Genomic DNA, 14,797 nt, shown 5'->3' with positions numbered 1-14,797 from the left:
TACTTGGTTGGGCATCATGTCATGTTTATGTGTTGTGTGTTTACCATGTTGTTTGCTTCTTTTCGGTTGTGCTCCTTCTCGGTAGTTCCTATTTCGTTGCGTTTGTGAGGATTCGTTCGACTACGTGGGATCGTCTTCTTCATGGACTCGTTCTTCTTCCTAGCGGGATTTCAGGCAAGAAGACCATCACCTTGGATCTCACTACTATCTTTGCTATGCTAGTTGTCTCGATGCTATCGCTATGTCGTGCTACCTACCACTTATTATCAAGCCTCCCAAATTGCCATGACAGCCTCTAACATTTTCACCCTTCCTAGCAAACCATTGTTTGGCTATGTTACCGCTTTGCTCAGCCCCTCTTATAGTGTTGCTAGTTGCAGGTGCAGTTGCAGGTTGTTCCATGTTGGGACATGGATATCATGGATATCATGGGATATCACAATATCTTTTATTTAATTAATGCATCTATATACTTGGTAAAGGGTGGAAGGCTCGGCCTTATGCCTGGTGTTTTGTTCCACTCTTGCCGCCCTAGTTTCCGTCATACCGGTGTTATGTTCCTTGATTTTGCGTCCCTAGCACGGTGAGGGTTTATGGGCCCTCTTGACAGTTCGCTTTGAATAAATCTCTTCCAGCAAGGCCCAACCTTGGTTTTACCATTTTCCTAATAACAACTAAAGCTTGCGTAGGGACTTTCCGGACCCCGAGGATTCTTAATCAACCCCCCGGGGCCAGTGCTCCTCATGAGTGTTGGTCCAAACCTGTCAACCGCCAGTGGCCGCCAGGGGCAACTCTGTTATTTTGGCCTACCAGAAGTTTGGACAATCCGGTCGTGGCCTGAGACGAGATACGGGCGGCTACTATCAGGGTGTCGGCACGCCGGGAGGTCTTGTTGGACTTGTTTTACCATTGTCGAAAGGTCTTGTGCACCGGGATTCCGAGTCTGATCGGAGGGTCCCACAATGGAGGGTTGTCTCCAAGGATCGTGAGCTTGTCATGGGCTAAGTTGGGACACCCCTGCAGGGTTTAAACTTCTAAGAGCCGTGCCCGCGGTTATGTGGCAGATGGGAATTTGTTAATATCCGGTTGTAGAGGACTTGAAGTAAACTCAATTAAAATACACCAACCGTGTGCGTAACCGTGACTGTCTCTTTTTGGGGAAGTTCGAGAGGAGAACACGGTTGGGTTATGTTTGAACGTAAGTAGTTCAGGATCACTTATTGATCATTACTAGTTTGCGACTGTTGCGTAGTTTCTCATCTTACTCTTGTACTCGTAAGTTAGCCACCATACATTGCTTAGTCGCTTGCTGCAACCTCACCACTTAGCCTTTCCATACCCATTAAGCTTTGCTAGTCTTGATACCCATGGTAATGGGATTGCTGAGTCCTCGTGGCTCACAGTTTTCTATAACAACAGTTGCAGGTGCAGGTAATGTGATGATCATGACGCGAGAGCGATGTTTACTTGTTTTGGAGTTCTTCTTCTTCTTTGTCGATCTTGGGTTAGGTTCCTGGTCGGTAGCCTGGGCTAGCAGGGTCGATGTCGTTTGAGTTTCTGTTTGTGTTTCATCCGTAGTCGGATGTTGTCCTCATGTATGATGTATTGATGTATTATTGTGGCATTTGTATGCCTTTGTATGTATCCCTAGCTATTATGTAATGGTACGATGTAATGATATCCACCTTGCAAAAGCGTATCCAATATGCGCTTCTATCCTTGGTGGGACCTTCGAGTTCCTTTAGGATAGGGTCGCATATTGGGCGTGACATCTTGGTTCTCAAAAGATGAGGGAAATACTTACTCTACTTTGCTGCATCACCCTTTCCTCTTCAAGGGAAAAAACCAACGCAAGCTCAAGAGGTAGCACACACCCGATCATCACGAGATGCTTCGAAACGACAAACTTTAGCAATGGTGCATACTCAGGGAGAACACTTTTATCTTGAAATTAAGTGAAGGGATCATCTTATAATGCTACTGTCGTTCTAAGAAAAATAAGATGCATAAAGGATAAATATCACATGCAATCAAAATATGTGACATGATATGGCCATCATCATCTTGTGCTTTTGATCTCCATCTCCAAAGGAATGTCATGATCTCCATTGCCACCTTGATCTCCGTTGTTGTTTCGGGGTCGTCTCGCCAACTATTGCTTCTACAACTATTGCTAACGCATAGCGATAAAGTAAAGCAATTACATGGCGCTTAATGATTGGCACGCATGCCATACAATAATTAAGAGACAACCCTAAGGCTCCTGCCGGTTGTCGATATTACAAAACACAGTCATCTCATACAACAACGTATATCCCATCATGTCTTGACCATATCACATCATAATATACCCTGCAAAACAAGTTAGACATCTTCTACTTTGTTGTTGCAAGTTTTACGTGGCTGCTATGGGTAACTAGCAAGAACCGTTCTTACCTACGCAAAACCACAACGATGATTATCAAGTTTGCTGTTTTAACCTTCTTCAAGGACCAGCCGTAGTCAAATTCGATTAAAATAAAGTGAGAGAAACAGACACCGGCCAGCCACCTTATGCAGAACAAGTTGCATCAGTTGGTGGAATCAGTCTCATGTACGTGGACATGTAAAGTTGGTCCGGGCCGCTTCATCCCATAATGCCGCCGAATCAAAATAAGATGTTGGTGGTCAGCAATATGAACATCACCGCCCACAAGTCCATTATGTTCTACTCGTGCATATCATCTACGCATAGACCTGGCTCATGATGCCACTGTTGGGGAATGTTGCATGGAAAATAAAAAATTTCTACGCACACGCAAGATCTATCCATGGAGATGCATAGCTACGAGAGGGGGAGAGCATCTTCATACCCTTGAAGATCGCTAAGCGAAAGAGTTTATCAACACGGTTGATGTAGTCGTACACCTTCACGATCCATCCTGATCAAGTACCGAACGTACGGCACCTCCGCTTTCAGCACACATTCAGCTCGATGACGTCCTCACCTTCTTGATCCAGGAAGAGGGGTGAAGTAGTAGATGAGTTCCGGCAGCACGACAGCGTGGTGACGGTGGTGGTGAAGAACAATCTCCGCAGGGCTTCACCAAGCACAACGGAAACTATGACGGAGGATAAACTAGAGGGGCGGAGTTGCCGGCACATGGCTTGGTGAATTTTGATGTGTTCCGGGTGCTAGCCGTACCCCTCTATTTATATGTTGAGCCCTGGGGTCGTTTCTTGGAGAAAGAGCCTCCTCAAAGTTGGTTTAGCACGCAAAGAAGAGTCCTTCTCAGACTTCCAGGGCCAAACGCCACGGTTCCTGGCGTTTACATAAATGCCACGGACTACGGCATCTGGCCCAGGGGGTAGACGCCAGGAACCTTGGCGTCTAGCCCCTGCCTCCGAGAAAACCCCTATGTGTAGTGTCTTACGGCCTCATGGTCCTTACCCCTTGGCCCAACCATATCATCCTATACATCAATCTTTACCTTCGGACCATTTCGGAGCTCCTCGTCATGTCCATGATCTTATCCGGGACTCCGAACAACATTCGGTCACCAACATACATAACTCATATAATAATATATCGTCAACGAACGTTAAGCGTGCGGACCCTACGGGTTCGAGAATGATATATACATGATCAAGACGCTTCTCCAGTCAATAACCAATAGCGGGACCTAGATGCCCATATTGGTTCCTACATATTCCACGAAGATCTTTATCAGTCGAACCTTTATGACAACATATGTAGTTCCCTTTGTCTGTCGGTATGTTACTTGCTCGAGATTCGACCGTCGGTATCTCCATACCTAGTTCAATCTCATTACCGTCAAGTCTCTTTACTCGTTCCGTAATACATCATCACGTAACTAACTCCTTAGTCACTTTGCTTGCAAGCTTCTTGTGATGTTGTATTACCGAGAGGGCCCAAAGATACCTCTCCTTCACACGGAGTGACAATCAGTCTCGATCCATGCCAACCCAACAGACACCTTCGGAGATACCTGTAGAGCACCTTTATGATCACCCAGTTATGTTGTGACGTTTGATGGCACACAAGGCATTCCTCCGGAGTCTGGGAGTTGCATGATCTCAAGGTCGAACAAACATGTATTTGACATTAAGAAAGCAATAGCAATAAACTGAACGATCATATGCTATGCTAACGGTTGGGTCTTGTCCATCACATCATTCTCCTAATGATGTGATCCCGTTATCAAATGACAACTCATGTCTATGGTTAGGAAACCTTAACCATCTCTGATCAACGAGCTAGTCTAGTAGAGGCTCACTAGGGACACGATATTTGTTTATGTATCCACACATGTATTTAAGTTTCCGTTCCATAATTCTAGCATGAATAATAAACCTTCATCATGATTAAGGAAATATGATAATAACCATTTTATTATTGCCTCTAGGGCATATTTCCATCAACAATAGGCAGGAGATTCATTATCGCTTGAAGGATTCCCGAAGAGTTTGCTGTAGAGGAGGATGCATAAGCAATGCTAGCCATGCTAGAATCAGAATTCTCATCAGATTCATTAGCTTCTTCGGAGTCAGATGATTGTTCTTCATCAGAATCCATTTCCTTGCCGATGTACGCCTTGGCCTTGCGAGAGTTATTCTTGTGGTTGGAGGAGGACTTAGAAGGGTTCCTTGATGAGGATCTTGACGAAGATTTTGAGGTGGAGTTGTCCTTCTTCTTGAAGAATTTCTTTGTTTTCTTCTCATCATCGGAGTCGTAGTTCTTGCTCTTGCTTTTGCCTCGATAGTTGCCGAGTCATACTTCCACTAGCATGGATTTCAGCTTCCCAGAGAGGACAGTCCAAAATGAAGTGTCCAGGCTTTTTGCACTTGAAGCAGGTGTATTCTCTAGTAGGTTTCGATGAAGATTTTGAACCCCCAGAGTTGCTTGAACTTCTTTTCTGGAACTAACTCTTCTTGTGAAAGTGCTGGAATCTTTTCGTGATCAGTGCGAGATCTTTGCTGAGTCTTTCTGGATCATCTGAATCTCCCTCGGCATTTCCATCGAAGGAAGAATCAGCCACAACCTTGAGAGCATGATTTTTGCGTTGATTTGAACCATATAGATCTCTTTTCTCTTCTTCTTGTTCCTCATGTGTGTTCAGTCTTTCCTTGATATCAGCAGAGTCGAGGGTTTTGAAATTAGCTCATTCGTAGATCATCAGAACAAGCGTGTCGAAGGAATTCTCAAGAGATCGGAGCAGTTTCTTCACAACTTCATGGTCAGTGATGTCTTTGGCGCCGAGACCTTCAAGCTCATTTGATATGTCACTCAGACGATCGAAGGTTTGCTGACAGCTTTCATTTCCAATGCGCTTGAATCGGTTGAGATTAGCTCGAAGAGTATCAATTCGAGCTTCTTTCTGAGTTGAAACACCTTCATTTATCTTCTCGAGGACATCCCACAAATCCTTCGCAGTTTCACACTGGCGATAGCGAAGAAATTGCGCCCGAGAGAGATGGCCACCAATTTCATCTTTGGCTTGAGCATCCATCTGAATGAGTTTCTTCTCCTCGTTAATGGGGGGCTGAGGTACTGCAACCGTGAACCCGTATTGCACCACATTCCACATATCATCATCTATAGCTCGGAGACGGATCTTCATCTTCTCCTTCCAGAAGGGGTAGTCTGTCCCATCGAATATGGGAATCTTGAGATGCGACTCGTAACTCACTGAAGACATACTTAAACTCCAAGGTTGTTAGACCAAAATGAGCAGAGTCAAGGAATACCTCGCTCTGATACCAATTGTAGGAACGAAGTATGTCTACCAAAGGGTGGGGGTGAATGGGAGTTTTTAATTTTCTTTGAAAAACTCAAAACTCTCAGAACCCTGCAGCAGAGCGAATAGGAACAAACTACAGTGAGCTAAAACTAAGTATTGAAAGGAAACTAAGTCATGCATCGAAGTAAATCGCATGAAGGAAAACTTGTTGAAAGTAAACATGGGTAACAGATGAAACCAGTGATGCTCAATCACGACACGGTATTTGTTCGACCAGTTCGTCCTTCTGCACAAGGACTACGTCTGGTTGGAGGGGCTGTGACTTAACACGGAAGATAAACTCCCTTCACCCTATTCTCCTCGACAATTGGTTTGTCAACCAATGCCAATCACTCGTGGTAGATACTTGAAGGCGATCTCTAAACCTTTACAAACTTCTTCTCCGAGAACCACAATCACTCTTGGTCTCTGAAGAAATTGGCACCTAACCGTCTAGAGAGTTTGTAGCTCTCAAGAATAATAGGCAAAGCATACTGGACTTAGATTCGAGTGATGCTAAACCACTGTCTAATTCTTCGGCTCTAGGGGTTTTCTCTCGACGGATTTTAAACTCAAATCGCTCAGAGAGGGGGTTGCTCAACAATCTTCTCGAAATCAAATGGAGCAGCCACCGGACAAAGGCGGCGCGGGGTGGCTATTTATAGCCGCAGCCTTCCCTGAAGGGTAATGACCATTTTGGACACGCGGTCCAGGCAATGGCCAACCGACACGTTTGCAACGGTCAGATCTGGGAGCAACGGTAACGTTACTTGAGGAACAAGTAATGCTAAATCCTCGGTCCGAGACAAATCTTTCGCATCGAAGAAGATCACAGTCTCTTGCTGGCAAGTATTTGCTCGGAGCATAAAGAGATTTCTCTCGCGCCTTTCATAGGTTTTGGGTTTAGCATCAGATAATCAAAGTTTCGAACGCTACACCCCTCTTAATAGTACGTTGGTCCTATGACTCAATAAATAGAAGAAGAACAGCGAAATAAATGCTACGTCTTCACTTCATCTTCAATCTTCTCGGACGCAGTCATTTTCTTCGGACGGGCACCGAACTAATTGCTTCACTTCAGCAATTTTAAGGGGTCACTCTTGTCATCATATTCTTCGGTGATAACCGTCACTGCAATGCAGGGAGATTATCTTCGTCGTTTACATCAAACTCCTCGATATCTCAGGGACCTGTTACTCTGTGTGCATTAGCAAACACATAAGTCTCATACTGTTTATGTCAACAAACTCCAAAAACATAAGGGGCCTATCATTGCACCAACAAATTCTATACAAGAGTTTGGAGTGAGTGAAAAATTTCTAGATGAAATCAAGTCCAAATCATAAGGAAAAAAAATCTTATGAGTTGTAACCCTTTAAATCCAATAATCAGTGTAGGGGAAAATCCTACGGATTAGAATCCTGCAAAATTCATTCGAATTAAAGAGGCTGCACATCGATGAAAGAGGACTCTAACCTCACATGTTTTGTACATAGATAAATGAGCTAGAGTGAATTACACCTCGCTCATAAAGACAATTTTACTATTTTATGGTTGTAACCAACAATTCATTTCATTCATATTGGGAGTTAAAGCAGTTTTATAATCATAAAATAACCTCACTTTTCTGGAGAGTGAGTAACAATTTAGGATAATCTTACGGATTTGATCTACAACAGCAGTTAGACAAGTTGTTCATGCCATCAAACAAAACTTCTTTTGTGGGTCGTGACAGTGTTTATGTGCTTTCAATTTCAACCTCTCATCTATGTTGCCTCTCTACTCTTAATGTGTTTCCTGCAGCGCCATTGCATCTACATGAAGGTTGGGGAGGCGCCAGCTCAGCGATCGACGATGGTGAACGATGAAGGACTGTGCGTGTGGTGCCGGGGTGGTGAGAATTAATCCTATTAAATGTTTTTTGGACGGTGGAGGCACGACGGGTGACGGGTGACGGGAGAATGGCGAGTTGGCGATGAGCACCACCAGATCTATTCAAAATTAGTCCCTGGGTAGTCCTATGTTCTATTCACAAAAACTGTGATCTAGTGGAAAGCAGGTTCAACCTACTGAGGGCACACCAAACAGTCGCATGTCAGTAGGGGTACTTGATAAAAGAGATCAATCACATGTCAGCTAGGGAGGTAGAGATAGAATTATTGGAGGACACATGCCAACTTTAGAAGTACATGCATAGAAATTAATCTTGTGTAGCAAAAGAGAGTATAATTGCGATGACATATATCTCATATATTATTGATCTAATTAATGGCCGAAATGAATCTTCAAATATTATCAGAGGAAATACAACTGTTAACATGGATGCACATGGAGCCAGTTTGAAAATAATTATATTAGAAAAAATAAAATGTTTCTGAAACTTTTTCCAAAACAAACATGGTCTAGCGTTATGCATGTGTGTAAAGTTGCGCGGCAAAATGACTCGCGTCATATTCTGGGCGAATTAAAACAAAAATGATACAATATAAATAAAGTTACTATTAACATTTTCCGTACCTGTAATTTTGTATTTATTTATTTTTGGCCAAGATTTCCACATAACGCATTTTGTCACAAAACAATACACACATTTATAATGCTAGACCATGTTTGCTACAAAAATGTTTCCGAAATATTTAACTTTTTAATATATTCTTTTTTGCTAAATTGGGTGCGTCTAGACTCATGTCTCAAAAATTCACAAATTATAAACCCTAACAGCGGAATGGCGTTTTTGGGCAGGCACATGCATAAATAAATAATAAATAGTCTCTGCTCACATACAAAACACACACATAAATGGAAACTTGCTATTGCTGTAGCGATCGCTTGCCGACTCGTAGATACTCCCTCCGTAAAGAAGTGATCTAAATACTTTTATATTTCTTTACAGAGGATGTACATGCTATTGCAGCAAAAACCATACATATATAACTAGTTGGCTAGTTGCCAACCACCAGATTAGCAGCAGATGATACGCATCATTCGCTGATATAATCGCCCGATTAGCTCCTATGCCTCAGCGAGAACTCACAGTAAGGTGCAATATACTATGTAGTACTATGAGACTAGCGAAGCAGCAACAGCGAACAGGGCTACCGACTCGCAGTTGAAATATAGGATGGTTGGTATAAAGTTGGCGTCCTTTAGTGACATAATATAATTTCGTTGGTCTATCGAAATCAGCACAAGTACGTTACTTGCCCTTTTTGCGCTCCCCTTGTGTAACTTTCATATCTATACCTACTAATAAAGCAAGGTGGGTTTCTTCAAAATTTTCATCCGTTCATCCATATTATTGTGATTTTTACTATCCGAGGTGGTATTATTATTTGTCGTGAGCCCCATCAGATTACTCATCGCTCATACGGGCCTCAACCGACACAAAAGTCAGATTCGCTCACATGGGCCTCAGCCCACCCTTCGAAATTAATTACCATTACTAGGATTTGATCTCATGACCTCGCTATCATCAAAGCGCTGCGGCTACCAACTAGCCTAGCCACACGTTTCTGATTTGTTGTGTGTTCCTTACATAATAGACTCTTTCTATTAAATTGGTGACGTTACTGGGCCTCTATTGGGCTCAGACAAAAAAACTTGACCAACTCCCTAGCCTGTTACCGTCGATTGTGTTAGAGTGGAGTGTTCGTTGATAACTAATAGTCCCACCTCAATATTTTTCATAAAATCTCACCAATTTATATTATGTTAATGGCTTTCCTGAGAATAAGCGAGGCACCTTGAATTTAATAAGGTGGATGAAAATTGATCCGCGGAGAAAAAGAAGGATATTATATTGAAAAGGAAATCCACGTGCTGACAAATAAGAAGGAAGGAAATTGTTCCATGGAAAAAAGGAAGGATATCATATTGAAAGTAATGGAAATCAACGTGCTTCCAAGTAAATAAGAAGGAAGACAATTGATACGTGGAAAAAAGGAAGGAAAGAAATTGAATCGGACGCATGGAAACTACCAAATCCACATGCTGCTATAACAAAAGACAGAAACAAATCCACTATTGGTTTTACGTCAAGCAATACGTAGAGTAACTCCCAATATAGGAGTAAAAACAAGACGTAATAAAAAAGGATCGACGCGGAAAGTTCTGATTGAAATAGGATCTAAACAAGGAAGAGCACTTGCCATTCGTTGGTTATTAGAAGCATCCCAAAAGCGTCCGGGTCGAAATATGGCTTTCATATAAGAAGGAAGGAAATTAACTGACATGTGGAAACCTTCGAGATCGAATCGAGCAGAAAAAAGATGGAAACAATCCACGTGAGATTTGTGTAACCGTGTCATTATTTCGGAAAATACCCAGAATATTCCACAAAAGCGATAACAATTAATTTCCTAGACCACAAGCCTTTGATTTCTTTTTTAGAAAGTGGGATAACATTTGCATTGAAAATCTAGCGTACACAATATCAAGGGCAAATACCCACAATATTCCGCCAACTACACACACTAATTTCCTACACCACGAGCCATTGATTTTTTCTAAAAGTGGGACAACATTTGCATTGAATATCTAGCATACACGCTAGCCACAATATCATGGAACTTTTTTTTAATATAATAAAGAGACTGGGTTTATTTTGTAGTCATAAAGGTCACGCGAAGTTATTTTGTGCAATAGCTGAAACTGGATTTATTTGTAGTCAGAAAGATTATGAGGGCTAGGCAACGAGTAATAGGATAAAAGATGCCTCTATTTTTTCTTTCCTCTCTTTTCATTGTTAGGAGGTGGGCACTCACGTCTAGCTCGATGAGACTAATTTTTAATGTTTTAAATACCTCTTTGTGCTAGCGCGCGGTTGAATGATAGTGAGTCGTGCGATGGCCAATCTCATTGTCTTAAGATTTAAGATTGAACCATGCTCAAACGTGTGCTAATTAGGCATACACCGCGATCACTGTGGGTGGGACGGGAAGGAGATTAAGCGATGATACATGTGGGGCACTGTTCAAATGTAGGACATGCACCTACTAGGATGGGCTTTCGAGCCATGCTTATTGTGCTTGTCTGTATGATGTTAGTTTTTTCCCGTTGCAACGCACGGGCATATGTGCTAGTCATTGAAAAGAGCGGTGAAAAAGCTAGTTTTTGGTGTCAAAATGTATGCCAGATATCCCAGTCATATATTTTTGTTTTGGACCGCAAATTCTGTTACCTCCATCCCAGATTAGCTGTCTTCGATTTATCTATCTAACACTGAAACTAAAACTTGTCTAGGTACAAATCTAAATAACTAATTTGGAATGAAGAGAGTGTAAAATAAAGATAGAAGTCAATCTGGATGAGGGAGGCGTTTTGAGTCTCAGCCGGGTGTACCCTACAGCGCTGCCGGTGACAAGTCTACGATTCTTATCATTGGGGTGCCATATTTCCCGCACACAATTCAGTTCGCACGGCACTCGTCAAGTTTTGTTTGTGTGTGTGCGCGCCATCTGTGCTCGAGTACTGACATGCATGTACAGAAAAAATAATTTTTCACAAGTGTTGCAGCGTAAGAGCGTGTATAATAAGGTGATGTAAGCATTCTATATGAATATAAATATTATATTTATACTGAGTTGGAGGAGAGAGAAGAAGAGAGAAGAGAAGTGGATTGTAGATTAACACTCTTTTAAAATAGGCTTTCGCCCCGCTTTATAGATAAAGCATACGCCCATACAACCAAGTCTGAATCATAGTCATAAAAGAAATTGTTGGGGCCACAACACAAACACGCCCAAACAAAAGAAGAAGAAACATAAAAGGCCGCCAGGGCAAGCTACGAAGCAGACGAACAGTCGGAGAGCCGATGCGCGGAAGACAGCAGAGCGTCCAGATAGAGTTGAAGCCGGTCACGATCTCTCGGCCTAGCGAGCGGATGCCAGTGCTGCAAGAAGGCAAGAAATTTAAAGAACGAGTCAGAAGCACGCCGCGGGAACACCCGCTCAATCACCATCTTATTGCGAGTAGTCCAAAGAATCCACATCATAGCCGCGAAGATAAGCCAGAACAGTCGGCGCTTACGGCCAACCTGAGTGGCCCTTACGCAGAAACTCTGCAAGGTCATGGGCCTCCCAATCCGGTCCCAGAGCCTCACGAACAAAGCACCAGAGTGCATGTGCTGCTACACACGAGAACAAAATGTGCGTTCCCGTTTCTGGGACGAGGCAAAGGGGGCAAAGGCCATTGCCCGGACCATGGCATTTCAGCACCTCGGTCCCCGAAGGTAAACGATCTCTGAGAAGCTGCCACACGAAAATCTTGATCTTCAGGGGCATCGGCGCTTTCCACAATGGGGATAACCACTGGAGAACCGGCAGCCGGCATAGCGCCTGATAAGCTGAATTTACGGAGAATTCTCCCGAAGGAGAAAGACTCCAAGAAACAGTGTCAGGATCCTGGGACAGAGGAAGAGAGACTACTTCCCTCAAGTCTGCCCATTCCTGCACCTCAGCTGGTCCGAATGAGCGGCGGAACTCAATGTTCCATCCCTCATCCAAAGCAGCCGCAGAAGCAAGAACAGTCGGGTCGTCACAACTCGTAAAGAGCCTCGGAAACCGCATGCGGAGAGGCTCCCCATCAAGCTAGGGGTCCAACCAAAACTGGGTCCCGGACTCATTACCAACCGAGAACCGCAAACCCAACCTAATCTCATCCTTGATGGCCTGGACAGATTTCCAAAAGTGCGACCCAGCCGAGTGCGAGCAAGCCAAGAGGGGCTGGCCCTGCAGGTACTTGGACTCAATCAGCTGCAGCCACAAACCTCCATCTCCCCGCAAGATCCGCCAAACCCAACGAAGCATGAGCACCACGTTCATACGGCGAGACGCAGGGATTCCCAACCCACCTCGGTCCTTTGGCAAGCAGATGTCAGCCAAATTCACCATATGGTACTTAGGCCGACCATCCCCTGCCTACCAGAAGAACCTAGCTAGCTCCTTGTCAGAGGAACTATGCACACCGTCGGGCAAGATGTACATCCCCATCATATACATGGGGAGGCTGGCAAGGTTAGAGCTAATGAGGACAATTTTGCTTCCTTTAGATGTGAACCTACCGCCCAGGGCTCCGCACGGGATGCTACTCGTCCCACAAGCGGATCATACCCACTCACCAAAATCCTAGACTCGGCCAGGGGCATCCCCAAGTAAGATATGGGGAATGAAGCCAACCTACAATTGAGGTTATCCGCGATCCTGTGCTGCTCAGCCTCCGAGTAGCCAAGGACCACAACCTCGCTCTTATCAAAGTTAATCTTAAGTCCAGACATTTCCTCAACGCAGAGCAAAAGGAACTTAAGATTAACAATGTCCGAGTCCGAACCTTCCACCATAATCATGGTGTCATCCGCATACTGCAAGTGGGTACCCCCCCCCCATCCGAAATGAGATGACTAACCACACCCTTAAGGTGGCCGACCAGCTTGGCCTTATCTAGGATGCCCGCAAGGGCATCAACTGTAAGGTTGAAAAGCAAGGGGGAGACAGGATCCCCTTGCTTTACCCCCCTGGAGGCCTGGAAGAAGGGTCCCACTTCGCCATTGATGTTGATCGTCGTGTTTCCAGATCTAACCAATTGCATGATCCAGGAGCACCACCGCTCGTCAAATCCTCGTCGCTGCATCACCAACCTCAAAAAGGACAAGTCCAGATGGTCATAAGCCTTCTGGAAATCCAGTTTGAGGAAGACCCCCTTAAGCCCCTTCGACGCCACCTCGTGGACAATCTCGTGAAGGGCAAGAATCCCGTCATGGATCCGCTGGCCCTTCAAGAACGCGGACTGAAGGGGGTGGGCAATCCTTTCCGCCACGGGGGATAAACGGGTCACGCAAACCTTCGCAAAGATTCACTCCAACACATTGATCACTGTGATGGGGCGGAATTGCCGAATATCCGTCGCCCCAACTACTTTGGGGATCAGAGATATGACACCATAATTAATCCTAGCCATGTCAAGAGTGCCGACATAGAACTCATGGAACATGGGCATAATGGCCGAACGCAGGATCTCCCAGAATTTTTGGAAGAAAACTACCGGAAGGCCATCCGGCCCCGGGGCCGAGCAAGCTTTCATAGAAGCAATTGCCCGTCCCACCTCCTCGGGAGAGAAAGGGAGAGTAAGCTCCGCATTCTCCACATCGGAGACCTGGTCGGCAAGTGGCCAAAAGTCGGCGCAGAGGGAGAAGCCTCCACGCGGCTCAGCCAAAAACAGCTCCTTATAGAAGGAGTAAATATGGGTGGAGATGTCCTCTGGGCTTTCCAGAAGAACATCCCCCATCCCAGAGGAAAGGGATGGCACATTTCCGCCTGCGACCATTGGCTATCGCCTGGAAGTAGGCAGTGTTCGCATCCCTTTCAGGAGCCAGTTCTGGCCCCCTCGACGTTGCCAAAACAGCTGCTCGCTCTTGTAAATGTCCATGAGCGAGGCCTCAAGGGAGTATCTCCTAATCCAGTCGTCAGGAGACAGGCCCGGCCCGTCCGCAAGGCCATCTAGTACCTTAATCTGATCCAGCAGGTCCCCTTTACGGGCCCGAAGATCAGCACCAAGGTTCGCCCCCCAGCCCTTCATGGCCTGACAGGCCATTTTAGCACAGTGATGCCAGACATCCACAGCACAGAACACACGAGGCGGGGACACGACGGCCTCTAACCAGCGGTCGCGAACCAGCTCGAAGAAACTCGGTTGCTCCAACCAAAATGCCTCAAAGCGGAAGCGACGGGTTCTAGGGGGGCATCATCCCCTGAAGAGAAAAGCAGGGGGTATGGTCGGAGCCAATCCGAGTAACCCGCCTTGAGAGAGCTCAATGGGAACATCACTTCCCACTGGGCCGACACAAATACCTGATCCAAGACACTCCGGATGGGGTCCGCCTGCTTAGTTGTCCACGTGAACCTAGCCCCTATGCGAGTTATCTCACGAAGAGCAAGATCCGCAATGCAGTCATTAAATAGACGCATGCGGACACGATCAACATTAGGAGAGCTTTTATCAGAAGCCCACCTAATGAGGTTGAA

General features: G+C 45.0%; 1 protein-coding gene across 1 annotated transcript; it reads right to left on the bottom strand.

The window, feature by feature from the left end:
- Positions 1–5,162: 5,162 nt before the first annotated feature.
- On the bottom strand, positions 5,163–14,060 carry LOC141027268 (uncharacterized). The gene is made up of 8 exons (XM_073504256.1): positions 13,818–14,060; positions 13,182–13,616; positions 12,898–13,056; positions 12,410–12,637; positions 11,996–12,367; positions 11,815–11,904; positions 11,580–11,670; positions 5,163–5,689 (listed from the first exon to the last, which is right to left on the bottom strand). The coding sequence occupies exons 1-8, from the start codon at positions 14,058–14,060 to the stop codon at positions 5,163–5,165; spliced, it is 2,145 nt and encodes a 714-aa protein (XP_073360357.1).
- Between the last annotated feature and the right edge of the window lie 737 nt (positions 14,061–14,797).

The sequence above is a fragment of the Aegilops tauschii genome, chromosome 7, assembly GCF_002575655.3.
Source record: "Aegilops tauschii subsp. strangulata cultivar AL8/78 chromosome 7, Aet v6.0, whole genome shotgun sequence".
NCBI lineage: Eukaryota > Viridiplantae > Streptophyta > Magnoliopsida > Poales > Poaceae > Aegilops > Aegilops tauschii.
Note: the sequence above shows the minus strand (reverse complement) of the source record. Positions and strands in the feature narration are given on the sequence as shown.